Genomic DNA, 14,760 nt, shown 5'->3' on the forward strand with positions numbered 1-14,760 from the left:
GGGCCCATTTCTGTGCTGTACTCTATGACTCTAAATTATCTACATGTTTAAACAATACTCCCTTTGAATTAATCCCTTTCTGTGATAAATGTAATTTTAACCCACTTCCTAAAACTCAAATACACCTTTCAAAAATGAGCTAGTTTTTTCCATTTTCAGTTTTAGAAATGAGCCAAAATAATCAAAACCCACGCAATACTGTTGAATGTTTTGGAGAGTTTCTATAGTGACGTTTATTTTTCAACACTCCCATTAAGGTAAAAAAAAATTATTCCACATTTTGTTAGGTACAGAATCCCTCTCTTGCTGGCAAGGAATGAGTTTGGGAGTGAAAAGACAGGGCACTTCTCTGTCCAACTGTGCTCTGAGCTGGCTTAGTATTTAATAACATGTGATCCAAGTTTCATGTGCAATGAATATCAAGACTAAATAGTGATGATCCATTGGTGCCACACTGCACGGATGAAAGTTTCTGACCTAGAGTCCAGGTTAGAGTGGTCAATAGTGCATTCATTTCATCCAGTATCTATGTCTCCCTTACCTTGTTTAAAGCAGTCAGTGCTTCCTCTATTTCATTAGTCTTGGTGCAGATCTTAGCCAGAAGCATCAGGTATTTGACATCATTCATTATGGCAGCTAAATCATTTACTGCAGTAGAATAAAGTGATGTAACTGTAAGTGCCTGGAATATCCCGGTTGCATTATTACTGAATAGCAATGTGATCTTAAAAGACAGCTAACAACAGACATCAGATAAAAATGCTCCCTTACAGTCTTTCTGACACCTTGTGGTACACATTCTATTAACAAAATAGTAGTCATTTCTTTTCACTTCAATACAACTCAGATTCTGCACATTTTTCTGCCTCTCTGCATTTCTGTTGTTTTTTTTTGGTCAGAACTATTGTGCTATCTCTTGATGTTTCACCAGGATCTAAGGGAAACCCAAGCCACCGCTTCCTGCTTTTAAACTGTACACTTTGCACCACCTATTCACTGCCTCCTGCTTTATCTCACCTTGTCCCTCTCTTCAGTTTGATGGCACCCTCCCTAAGGATTTTAACAATTTAGGATTGTCAGCCAGACATGCTGAAAATCCAAATGCCCCCTACACTGACAATGCTGTGAATTTAATGAGCTTGGGACAGGGAGATGCTTTAGTAACTAAAACCAGACATTGAACTATATGTTATTGCTGAGTAATACTTCCTGATTCTCCCTACTGCCACTGTGTGCAATATCTTCCATAGAATCATACAGCATGCAAACAGGCCATTCGGGCCACCTCATCCATGCCAACGTGTGGGCACCCTTCTGCATTACCCCCATTCCCCAGCACTTGGTCCATAGCCCTCTTATGATTAAGCAATTCAAGTGCTCATCTACTCTGGTGACCCAGCTTCAACCACTCTCTCAGGCAGTGCATTCCAGGTCCCCCTCATAACCCCTCTGAATCTTTTCCCCCTTACACTAAACCCAAGTCCTCTAGTTTTATCTATCTCTGATTTGGGGAAAAGTTTCCTGCAGTCTATCTTATCTATACCCCTCATAATTTTATATACCCCAATCATGTCCCCTCTTAACCTTCTCAACCCAGGGATAAAAGACCTAACTTCTTGATTCTCTCCTCATAACTGAACTGCTCCTTTGCAAGTATCATCCTATTGAAGCTCCTTTGCATCCACTCCAATGCTATCACGTCTTTCCTAAAATTTGGTGACCAGAACTCCACACAGTACTCCAGCTAAGGTCTGACCAAGGTTTTATAAAGTTAGAGCATAACCTCCCTACTTCTGTACTCAAAACACTGACTTATGAAGGCTAGTATTCCATACCCCATGTTGTCTACCTGCGTTGCCACCTTTGATCTATGGACTTGTACTCCAAGGTCCCTCTGTTCCTCAATACACCCCAAGACCCTACAATCATAGTGTATGTCCTAGCCTCATTAGTGCTCCCAAAATGCATCACCTCACATTTGTCTGGATTAAACTTCACCTGCCCTTTCAGCCCATTTTTCCAGAACATTGATATCTCTCCAAAGCCTTTGACTACCTTCCACACCATCAACAATTCTGCCAAACTTCATGTCATCTGCAAATTTATTGAACTCGCCTTCCACGTCCACATATCATTCATGTATAATACAAACAACAAGGGTCCCAGCACCAATCCTTGTGGGACACCACTACCCACAGGCATCCAATTGCAAAAGCAACCCTCTCCCACCACTCTCTGTCTCCTAATGCCAAGCCAATTTTGGATCCAGTTTGCTAACTTGCCCTGGATCCCATGGGACCTAATCTTTTGAACTAGTCTCCCATTTGCAACCTTGTCAAAGACTTTACTAAAGTCCCTGTAAATCACATCTACCACCAGACCCTCATCGATACATTTTGTTACCTCTTCAAAGAACTCAATCAGATTGGTCATACAGGATTTCTCCTTGACAAAGCCATATTGGCCATCTCTGACGAGTCCCTGCCTTTTCAAGTGATCATTAAGTCTTTCCCTCAGAATTTTTTCTGGTATCTTTCCTGCTACTGATGTAAAGCTCACAGGTCTATAGTTAGCAGGCTTTTCCCTGCTGCCTTTCTTGAAAAGGGGGGACCATGTTTGCTATCCTCCAGTCATCTGGTACCTCACTTGTATCCAGTGAAGATTTAAAAATCTCAGCCAGAACCCCAGTAATCTCTTCCTTTGCCTCCCTCAGCAGCCTAGCATGAATCCCATCTGGTCCTGGGTGTTTATCCACATTTAAGCCTGCCCTCTAATCCTTTATTTAGGGAGACTTGCACTAAACTTTCACCCACCCCTTCAATGAATTCTTCAACTACAATGTCTATCTGTGGCTTTTACCCTTACAGGAACATTTTAGCCTTGAACACTTGTAATTTCTCTTTTAAATGCTTTGCACTATCAGATGTAAAATTATCTGCAAGTAGATGCTCCAAATCTATCTTTACCAAATCTTCCGTTATGTTAGTGAAATTGGTCTTAATTGCTGTACCATCCCTATCCTTTTCTGTAACTACTTTAAAAGATGTGGTCCAAAATGTTCCCCACTGACACGTCCTCCATTTGACTGGCTGCATAGGTCCAGTAATGCTCTTCCCTCATTGGTCTATCCACATAGTCTCAAACAATTGGATAAACCTCAAAAATTCCACTCCCTCCGAGCCTTTAATGCTAAAGCAATCCTAGCTAATATTTGGGAAATTGAAATCCCCCAGTAAAGTAACCCCATTTTTATTCCCTTTTTATCTGTTCCTCTAAAATCTGTTGACTGTTAGGAGGTCTGTAAAACATCCCCAGTAAAGTAAGAACATCCTTTTTATTTCTTATCTCAACCCATATGGCTTCGTTTGAGCAGCCTTCCTGGAATTCCTACCTCAAGACTGAAGTAATGCAATCTTTGACTAACAGTGCAATATCCTCCCCCTTTTCACTCTCCCCTATGTCTTGCCTGAAAAGTCTATACCCTGGGATATTGAGTTGCTAGTCCTGCCCATTCTTCAACCATCTCTCAGTGATGGCAACAACATCGTAGACCCCTGTGGTTAATTAAAGCTTTGAGTTCATCTATTTTACAAGTTGTACTCTTTCTGTTAAAATTATTGCAATTTAGTTTTGAATTTTGTTGATGTTCACTTACTCGCTTGTTCTGCCCACTGAACTTATTATTTCTCCCCTCTTCCCCCGACAGCTCAGTTTAAGCCTTCCCCAACAGTACTAGCAAACCTGCCTGCAAGAATGTTGGTTCCACTCTGGTTAAGGTGCAACCCATCCTGTTTGTTTAGGCCCCACCTACCCCATAAAAGGTCCCAATGCTCCAGACCCTAAAGCCCATCCTCCTGCACCATTCCTTCAGCCACACATTCATCTGACCCATCCTTCCATTCCTATACACACAAGCTCTTTCTTGTCAACTGAAGTCCTTTTTTAACAATAAAACATGACAAATAATAGGGCCCACCTAAAGTGATGGGCATGTTGAGTATGTGGTTATTAAAGCATTGGGGAATCTTGTGGGTTGTAAGTACAGGCATAGAACAAGAAAGCTGGGGAGTTATGTTGAACCTGTACAAAACACTGGTTAGATCATAATTAACCTCCTAACTTTAGGAAGAATGTAAAGATCCTAGAGAGGATGCAGAAATTTACTGGAATGGCTCCAAAGCAGCCATAATGATAGGAGAAGCTGGGGTTGTTGAGTAAAGGAGGTTAAGAAGATATTCGATAGTATTAAAAAAAATGACGAGTTTCATGCAATAAATAGAGGAAAGGTGTTCCTATTAATGGGTAATTGAAGGACCAGGGGAACAGATTTAAAATTTGGGGCAAAAGATGTAAGAGGGGCGTGAGGCAAAATCTTTTTAATCGGAAAGCTATTGTGACCTGTAATTAAATGGCTACAGAGTTAGTGGGAACAAAATGGGTTAGTACCTTCAAAAGGGACATGGACAGGCTTGAGAGAGAATGGGCTGCAGGGCTATAGGGAAACAGTAAGTGGATTGACTGATAGGATTGCTCTACCAGGAGCTGACATTCACCCGATGGGCAGAATGGTCTGCATGGTGTTCTAACAGTTGCCATGATTCTGAATCATGAATCATTCCCTTTCAGCTTCTGACAAACGAATTGACCATGTCTAATATTTTCTCAGTGTTTCAAACTGCTGGAACCCTCGTAACCATTATGGTACATCACCCTTACTGTTTTCTGCCTGGAGGCACGATACAAAATCAACATACCAAAATCATGTTCCAGAGCCCTTCTGAGAACTTTCTTTGCCCTTTCAAATAGCCTTAGTCTCATAAGGAGTTCGGCAAAGTCATGATGCAAGAAGTCCTGTCCACCAATTTTCAATGCAGCCTCGAAATAATGAATGGCCTGGAGATGAACAAAAGCACACGTGATTTCAGCAAAACTCCCACTAGATAAGTGCATCATATAAATGTAGTGAGATCCATTGAGAAAGACTTTCTAATTAGCTGAGCAGGAGAATATATTGTCCAGTTTGGGCCAAATAGGTTAAGTTGTGTAAGTGAAGATTCATGATGGGACATCAAATCTAATCGTCGTATGTACTATCTCACTCAGCTGAGATTCAGCCTAGATCGGTACACAAATGTTGCCAAAAATCCAAAAGCAAAATACTGCAGATGCTGGAAATCTGATAAAGATAAACAGAAAATGCAGGAAATACTCCGCATGTTGGGCAGCATGTGTGGGAAGAGGGCAGCTGCTGGAGGAACTCAGCGGGTCAAGGGGCATCTTGCGGGAAAGGAACTGTTGATGTTTCGGATCAAAGCGCTGCATCAGGACTGACAGCGGAGAGGGGAAATAGCCGATATAAAGAGGAGAGGGGGATGGTGAGACCGAGGCCAGAGGTGGTTGGTGGACAGATGGCTGGAAGGTGTGGAAGGATGATGGGCAGACCTATTGAGTTCCTCCAGCAGATTGTCTGTTGCCAATTCCTCTCCCCCCCCCACCCCCTCCCCAAGATGGTGCTCGACCTGCTGAGTTCCTCCAACAGATTGTGGCTGCACGTTCCAGCATCTGCAGTCTCTTGTGTCTCCTGTGTGGAAAGAGAAAAAAAGTTAAGGTTTCAGGGCAAAAGACCTTTCATCTTGCCCAGAGTTTGGAGATAAAGCAAGTCTAATGTGTAAAGAAAGAGGGGAGGGGTAGAGAGAACTGTGACAGAGAGGAGGGCAGGGGGCTGGTGGTGGTAGCAGTTGAAGGAAGGTGGTAAAGATTAGTGGATCAAACTTTGATGATCCTGTATCAAAAATACATAGGAAAACAAAATTCAATTAAGATGACAAGGTGAAAGGAATTAGTGGCAATCCCATCAGAGAGAGGAGTAGATGAAAGTCACGGGCCATGATCTTTATACCCTAGTGTACGAGAATTAAGAATTCAATATTTCTTAGATGTGGGTAGTTTGCTTGCCTTCTCAAAAATCTTTAATATAAACCTTATGGTTCCTTTTTGATTTGCAAAGGACTGGAGAGCTGTTCCTGTCGATCCAGCGAGGACATGGTGCTCAGTGTCAGTGATTTAAAAGTACAGCAAAGATTTCTTTGTAAACCACATGAGCAATGATTAATATTTAAAGATCATATTAGATGTTAAACTGATTGTAACATCTTATCAAGGTGAGGGTTCCACTTACCTTGGTATAGTGGTGAGTTTTTACTAATGCTTGACCAATCTTCCTCACCAACTGTCCATCATGAGGGTTTTTCTTCAACACCTGTTCATATACCTCAATAGCTCTTTCTGGCTAAAGTAAATTATTCAGATAAAATAAAACAATTTAGAACATGGGGGTGGAGGGTTGGTTATTTTTAATCCAGTCTGCCTGGAGGGGGACCTGATGGTTTGAATTCTGCCACAATGGGATTAAATGTAAATGATTTCCAGTGCTCATAATGTGCTTCCTGTGAGCTCTGGTGTCCATACAGACAGACAAACCAATAACAAACAAAAAGGATTCGAGGATATTGAAAGTACGTGGATCCAGTCGTAATAAAGGTGTGCCTGGGATCAGCAAGTGAAAGTAGAAACCTCATTAATAACATACTACCTAAACCGAGGCCTAACAGATCCACCCTTTCCTGCTCTACCTTAACTTGCTGTGAAAGGAGGAACTTCATCCTTATTGCTAAAAGTATCCACACAGTTGTGAAAGATTCCTAATTGATGACTCTGCGATAGATTATGCCAAGAATCTGTGTTAAATTTTTACAATTCTGTCAGAGAGATGAATTGAAAGCAAAGCTGAATCAGTTGATAAAGGGATAAAAGAATGCACAGCACAATAGAGGGAGGAAGAAGGGTCCAATGAACCATAAACAATAGTGTAGACTAATAGGGCTAAATGATTGGTTTCAGAACTGTAAATTCTAAATAGTTATTTGAAAAATCCAGAAAGAATTGATAGGTGCAGTGTGTTAGACCCTGGCCTTTCACCTTGAGGGACCAGGGTTCAAATCTAGTACAGACTGTCTGCCTAACCAGACGATCAATCCCAACAGACCATCTTCAGTGTCCAATGAATGAATGAAGTGGTAATTGGAAAAAAGTACGCCATTGGGAATATCACATTTAGAGGTCGTGGTTTAAAGGCATTGTGGGCCAGCAAAGAGGGAACTTTCCTCTGTATCTGACATCTAAACTGAGGGCAACTTTAACCTCAGAAGGCTGATGAGTGCAACCTTGGTTCTATATTTAACTGAGAACTCAGATTTACCCTACACTGAAACTACCAAATATTGGGAGGGGCCAATGTCTCACCCCATCCTATAAACTCTTCCACCCCTCCCAAGAGAGTTAGATTAAAATTTCCCCCGAAATGGGTACCTGCAATGTAAGGACTTCTGCGCCCCACCACTAGAATAAGCACAACTTTCTTTAAAGACAGTGAAGGAAATCCTGTTTATAACTGGACAAAATGTGTGGGTGTGCACATTGCAGTGATTTGGACTAACCTCCTGGACTGTGATATAGGCATCGCCAAGGAGAAGGGTTATCTGTGGATTTGGGAACTGCTCACACAAGTCTCTGTAAAATAGAAAAACATTAAGACAGTACTTTGCAAATCATAATGTAAAGTAGATGGAATTTAAATGCAAAGTTTGTTGGAAAATATTTTCTTTTAAGTTGTCTGCCAGCACAAATCAGATCTGGCTGCTTTCTGTTTTCGGGCAGCACTGGCTTCACCTCAAGAATTTTTCCCATTTGATTCCAAAGTTTTGGAATGATGACAATGCAAAGACACTGCATAGTCCTGACCATAACATCGAATGCTTCTTGCCTGGCCAGCTGAGTACTGTGTGTGATGGTGGCAATATTCATTGGGCTTCCTACCTTTCTTACCACCTCAATTTATAAACCCCTGGCCTTTCAGAAGAAAATGCTCATACTGACCTTGTTCTTCTTTGAACAGAAGTCCTACTGGTCTTTCCCCAACTTTTCGGTTCACTCTTCCAGCTCCATCAACACCCACTATCCTTATAATGGCCTTTCCCATGTAACTAAATAGATTCAGCACATAACTTTCCACATTTCTCTTCCCACCATCCGTGGACTCAAACAATGGAACAACAATTCACTTGCACTTCCAATTTAGTGCACTTGGTGCTCAAAATCTGGTCTCCTCTACCTTGGTGAAACCAAAAGCAGATTGGGGAAACACCTCTGTTCAGTCTGTAAGGGTGGCCCTGAGTTTCTGGTTACCGCTGCCACTAAACTACCATTTAACTTTCCATCCCACTCTCACTCTGACCTCTCTCTCTTTGGCCTCTTACCCTGTTCTAGTGAAGTTCAATGCAGGTTCAAAGAACAGGATGTGATTGTGCTGGAGAGAGTGCAGAGGAGACTCACGATGATGTTGTCTGGATTGAAAGACATCAGTTACAGGGAAAGATTGGATAGGCTGGGCTTGTTTTCCATGGAGTGAAGGGGGCTTAGAGGTAACCTGCTAGAAGTATACAAGATAATGAGAGGCAGAGATAGAAAGACATACTTTTTTTTTCCCATGGTAGGGTAATCAAAAACAAGAGAGCAAGCTGAGAGGTAGAAGTTTTAGAAGGGATCGGGGAATTTTTTTTTACATAGAGGGTTGTAGATATTTGGAACACACTGCTAGAGGAGGTGGTGGAATCAGATACAATTACTATGCAGGATGACACTTTAATAGGCAGGGCATGTAAGGATATGGTCCTAATGTGGTCCAGTGGGATTACTGTAGATGGGCAAAAAGGTTAGCATGGATGTGGTGGGCCAAAGGGCCCGTTTCTATAACAGCATCTCACGTGGCCAGTTCTGATGAAAAACTGACATAATATTAACTTTTCTTCTCTGCTATCTGACCTATTAAGAAGGGACAATGGTTTGTATCTCAGTTCCAACAATGTTCTTTTTTTGTCCCTCTCCTCTGTCGTCATTTGACTACTTCTATGTACATCTCCTTCAGATAGATCAACTCCGATTAACAAGCCTTTGAAATGTTTATAATTTGGGGTTCTGATGGGGTTTGACTAACATTCTGATCAACTTGCTTTCAGTGTTGAATTATAGATGGCACAATGCAGGAAAAGGCCATCAATGACTGAAGAGCAATCTATTTAATTCCAGTCCTTTTTCACTAACCCAGCAGTTACATTCGTCTTTTGGATATTTATCCAATCGCTTTTTGGAAGCTATTTTCCCCTTAAGAAAGGGATTCAGTGTCCAGGATAAACATGGAGTCATATCATGGAAACAGTCCATTCGGCCCACCTCTTCCATACTGACCAGTGGGCACCCATCCATATTAATTCCATCTTCCAGCACTTGGCCCAGAGCCGTCTATGCCTAGGCGATTCAATTGCTCATCTGGACATTATTGTGCTGTTAGCAACTCTGCTCCTAGCACTCTCTTGGGCTGTGCGTTCCAGGTATTCACTATTCTCTTGGTGAAAAAGAGCCCCTCAGATACCCTCTAAATCTCTTCCTCTTTACTCTAAATCTATGTCCTCTTGCTTTATCTGCCTCTGATATGGAGAAAAGTTTCCTGCACTTGCCTGTGTGCGCTCCTCCCCCTCCTCTCACCTTCTTATTCTGGCTTCTGCCCTCTTCCTTTCTAGTCCTGATGAAGGGTCTTGGCCCGAAACGTCGACTGTTTATTTCCCTCTGTGGATGCTGCCGGACCTGCTGAGTTCCTCCAGCACTTTTTGTGTATTGCTCCAGATACATCCGGCATCTGCAGAATTTCTTGTGTCTCCTGCACTCTATGCTATTTTATACCCCTCATAATTTTATATACCTCACAATCATGTCCTGCTTTAACTTCCTCCGCTCCAGGGAAAACAGACCTGGCCTCTCCATCTTTCCTCATAACTGAAACGTTTATTCCAAGCAACATCCTGGTGAATCTCCTTTGCACCACCTCCATAACTATCATACCTTTGCTATAGTGTGGCGACCAGAACTGCACACAGTACTCCAGTACACAGTACCTCTTTCTTTGACCAGCACAAACATGACTGGACAAATGGCTTCCTTCTGTGTCATAATTTTTTTATGATTCTATTGAAAATTTCTACTATCCAATCACACGGTGTGTTCCATATCCTACCACCCATTGTCTAAAACATTGTCCTTTGGCATTGGAAACAGATTTTACTCAATCTAAACTTTCTAAGTTCAAACATCTCTGTTCATTCTCAATCTAAGAGGAACTACCCCCGTTTCTGCAATATCGTGTAACCACTATCCCTCATCCTTGCCATTTCAAGTTTCCAGTATTGGCATATTTTCTTCCAAGCCTGGATCTGTCTTTTACGTACTTGTAGCATTTGATGTAAAGCCTTCTGTCTTTCTTCTTGTGCAGATAGATCTCAGCCAGTTTCTCCTGAGCTTCGATGTAGTAAGGCTGCCTGGGATGGATGCTCTTGAGCATGCTGAATGCTGTTTCTATGTCATCTCTGCTGAGACACAAGTCAACATTGGCAATGGTGATGCGAGGTTCTTCTGTTGTTCCAGCAAACTCATGGATGGCATCTTGCATGACCTTGATGGCTTCATGCTGGCAAAGAAAATTCAATAATCGGTGCTATTTGTAGGGAGCATTTGCAAAAACTCACCAAGCTTATCTCAGCAGCATGTCTCAGCCATGCAGCCTCTACTCTGAGTAGGGCAGGAGCAGCAATGCCCTGAGGCTACTGTTACTCTTGGGTGGCTGTCTAGGCGCCGCTCAAAGGAAAAGGAGAAGGTCATTCAACCTCTCTACCCTGTCCTGTCATTCAATTAGATGACAGCTTATCTGCATCTTAATTCTGTCTTCACACCTTGATTTCAAGCTTTTTAATATTCTTGCCCAACAATGTTAATTATGTAACTTTCACTTGACCTCCACATCCCCCAATATTATCACTTACTGATGAAAGTTTCAGATCTGCAACAATGCTTTGCCATCACCCTCAAAGATGTAGATTATGGAGCCTTGCACTGGGCTGCCCCACCAGAAGAATATGACCAATGGGCTTCAACAGTAAACACGGGGATTGGAAAGGAGGAAGAGGAAAGGGGAATGTTTCAAAGGGACATTGGGTCAGTTACCACAGACCCTGCCCATGACTATTACAGAATCTGTTTCCATCACACTTCTGGACAGCGCACTCAAGATTGCAGCAACTTGCTGTACACAAATCAAGTACTCATCTTCTTTTCAAGTCCTTTTGCCATTCTCCAAAGAGCATGATTAACTTAATGAGTGCCATAGAAAAACTTCTTACCGAACTGAAAAAGTTCTTTACAAGGGAGCAAACATTAAAAGATTGGTTGGCAAATTTTCTCCAAGAATACATCACTGTAATGTCTTAAGATGTCTTCACTGCAGAAAAGCAAATTGCCGTTGGCTGAATTTAAAATCATAATTGCTGGGAATCTCCAATTAAAGCAGACAGTTCACCACAGGTCACTGTGCTGAAGATTCCAGGGATTTTCTAGTTTTATTTCAAGTCATACAGTATTGCAACTAGTAGAGCTACTGTCTCCCAGTGCCAGAAACCTGGGTTCAATCCTGATCTCCGGTGCTGTCTGTGTAGAGTTTGCACATTCTCCTTATGAGTGGATAGGTTTCATCTGGGTGCTCTGGTTTCCTCCCACCTCTCAAAGGTAGGTTAACTGGCCACTGTATATTGTCCCTTGTGTGAGAGGTAAAATCTGGTGGGGAGCTGATTGAATGTGTGGAGGAAAAAAAAGGGATTAGTGCAAGTAGATGCTTGATAATTGGCATGGACTCGATGGGCTGAAGGGCCTGTTATGGTGCTATATGATTAATCCTTATTTATTGGCTCTTCTTTTACTGTGTTAAAGGAAATACATAAACGCAGGCTGTTGGAGTAGAGAATCATTGGGAGTACCTGCTCGTTGTTCAAGTGTTGAGCCTCAGCCAGCTCCAGATACACAGAGACACGATCGCTTATACTGATGTTGGCCACGTTGTCCTTTCCATTGGAACTCCTCCTCACCCCAGGCAGACCAATGGCTATCTTTAATATAGTTATGGCTTCTGCGATGTTGCCCATCTTCTTCAGTGATTTGGCTTTAATCAGGTGGTAGATCGGACGATCTCTAACCTGCAGCAGAACCAGTTAAACGGACATGAAATTAAGTTATTCCTAAACTATTCCCAGTGTAAAATCCCCTAAAAATTGAATGTTTTGTTATACAAAGTCTGTAGGTTTTTGATGGCATATTATGTCATCACTACTGCTCCACAAACTACCTGGCCATTAAAAACTAATTTTCTGTGTGAGTATTATAATTTCCCCACGCAAATATTTTAATATATTGTATACTTAAAACAAAGATTCATGTTCTTTCAACTTCCACAACCACATGTCTAGTTTCCATTTAGTAATCTGTATAAAATTTAAAAGGTTAATTAAAAAATTGTACTTCTTGCCTTTAGGCATGCTGGCTGCAGAATTCTTTAATGTGACAGGCATTGAAAAAGAGAATATTCTTCCTACAGAGATTGCTCGGCCGTTCTTTGGATATTTCCTTGAGGTTAGTGGCAAGTGGCACTGCTTTGTTTATTTTGTTCTCCGGCTCCAGATACACATGATCACTTATACAGATGTTGGCCAACGCTTCTTTCTCCTTTCCATAGGAACTCCTCCTCACCAATGGCCCAACTCTTCCATGCTGACCTTGAAGCCTAACTACGATAATTCCATTTGTCCACCTTTCCTATCCAAATGCCTTTTAAGCATTGTAAATGTACCTGCCTCTACCACTTCCTCTGGCACCTCATTCCATATACCCACCATCTCTCTGTGAAAAACTTGCCTCTCAGATCTCCTTTAAAATTTTACCCTCTCACCTTAAATCTATGCTCTCTAGTTTTAGATTTCCCCACCCTAGGAAAAAGACTATCTACCCTATCTATGTCTCTCATAATTTCATAAATCTCTATTAGATCATCCCTCAACCTCCTAAACTCTAGTGAGAATAAACCAAGTCCATCCAATTTCTCCTTATAAGCCCTCAATTCCAGGCAATATCCTGGTGAATCTCTTATGCACTTTTTCTGTAGGGTGGCAACCAGAACTGTACACAATACTCTAAATGCAGCCTGATCAAGGTTTAGTACAGCTGCAAATTGAAGCCCCAACTCTTATATTCAATACTTTGGCCGATCAGAGTAAGCGTGCCAAATGTCTACCTCACTAACCTATCCATCTGAGGGCCATTTTTAGGGAGCTATGAACTTACACCCCAAGGTCCATCTGTATATCAACACCCCTGAGATTCCTGCCATTTACTGTATATGTTCTATTTGACATCCCAAGATGCATTACCTCACACCCTATCTGGATTAACATCCATCTGTCACTGCTCCACCAACTTTCCAACTGATCAATATCCCTCTGTATCCTTTCACAGCCTTCTTCACCAGCTGCTACTATACCCATTTTTGCGTCATCAGCTATCTTTTTAAACAGACCACTTACATTCTCCTCCAAGTCATTTATATAAATGACAAACAACAAAGGTCCCAGCACCAATCCCTGTGGGACACCACTGGTTACAGACTTCTGGTCAGAAAAACGCCCATCAACCACTATCCTCTGCCTCCTATCACCGAGCCAATTTTGGATCCAGTTTGGACCCTTCTGAACCATGCTACCATGTAGGACTTTGTCAAAAGCCTTGCTAAATTCCATGAAAACCATGTCTACCACGCTGCCTTCATCAATTTTGTGAGATATCTCTTCAAAAATCTCAGAGCCCCAGCGATCTCCTCCCTTGCTTCCCATAACATCCTGAGATGGATCCCATCAACCCCTGAGCATTTATCAACATTAATGTGTGCCAATATCTCTTAACGCTTCCTCTTTCCTGACATGTTCCAGAATATGAGTGATCCCTCCTCTAACTTTCCATCCTTTTAGGATGTTCTGAGGTTGCAAAGCAAGTGTACAAAATGAACAATGTTTTTATTTTCAAACATGGCAGAAATCACTGAACTTTTGTTTATTCATGCTTGGGTCCTAGGCATTGTTGGCAAGACCTATATATACAGTATTGCCCATCCTTTCTTGCTCTTGAGAAGGTGGTGGTGCAGTCCTTCTGGTGAAGGTACTCTCACACTACTGTTAGGTATGGGAGATCCAGGATTTAAGCCCAGTGACAATGACAGACTGGCAACATACTTCCAAGTCTGGATGGTGTGAGAAGGGAATCGGCAGTTGGTGGCACTCCTATGTACCTGTTGTACACGTCCCTCTTAATCATAAAGGCTACTGGTGTGGTAAGTGTTGTTGAAGTAGCCTGGGTAAGTAACTGAAGTTCATTTCATATATGGCACATACTTCAGCCACTATGTGCTAGTGGTGGAGGGAATGAACATTTAGGCAGATGAGGTGCCAAACAAGCTCCTACTTTGTCCTGGATGATGTTGAGACTCTGGAGAGCTGTTGGAGTGGTACTCGTCCAGGCAAATATTCCAATATTCCATCATGTTCTTAATATGTGCCATGTAGATTGTGGAACAGCCTTAGAGCGTCAGGAGTTGAGTCAACCTCTTCAGTCTCTCATTGTAGCCAGGGTAATTTTGTGATTGGACCATTTCAGTTTCTGGTCAATCGTGTTATTGGCTGGGGAGTGTTGTAGAACAAATTGACCTAGATTAATAACTTTCAGGCTGTTATAAACAAGAGAAAATTCTGGAAACATTTAGCAGGTGAGGCAGTATCAGTG

General features: G+C 42.0%; 1 protein-coding gene across 1 annotated transcript in view; it reads right to left on the bottom strand.

Annotated features, from left to right (window-relative positions):
* LOC127570500 (tetratricopeptide repeat protein 21B-like) overlaps nucleotides 1–14,760 on the bottom strand; it is a 71,047-nt gene that overhangs the window by 25,163 nt on the left and 31,124 nt on the right. Inside the window, exons 14-19 of the mRNA XM_052016137.1 lie at nucleotides 11,916–12,131; nucleotides 10,338–10,576; nucleotides 7,497–7,569; nucleotides 6,179–6,289; nucleotides 4,755–4,893; nucleotides 542–648 (exon numbers count right to left, since the gene is read on the bottom strand). Of these exons, the coding sequence (XP_051872097.1) occupies nucleotides 542–648; nucleotides 4,755–4,893; nucleotides 6,179–6,289; nucleotides 7,497–7,569; nucleotides 10,338–10,576; nucleotides 11,916–12,131 (885 nt within the window). The remainder of the gene's footprint in view (nucleotides 1–541; nucleotides 649–4,754; nucleotides 4,894–6,178; nucleotides 6,290–7,496; nucleotides 7,570–10,337; nucleotides 10,577–11,915; nucleotides 12,132–14,760) is intronic.

Source organism: Pristis pectinata, chromosome 5, assembly GCF_009764475.1.
Source record: "Pristis pectinata isolate sPriPec2 chromosome 5, sPriPec2.1.pri, whole genome shotgun sequence".
Classification (NCBI taxonomy): Eukaryota; Metazoa; Chordata; class Chondrichthyes; order Rhinopristiformes; family Pristidae; genus Pristis; species Pristis pectinata.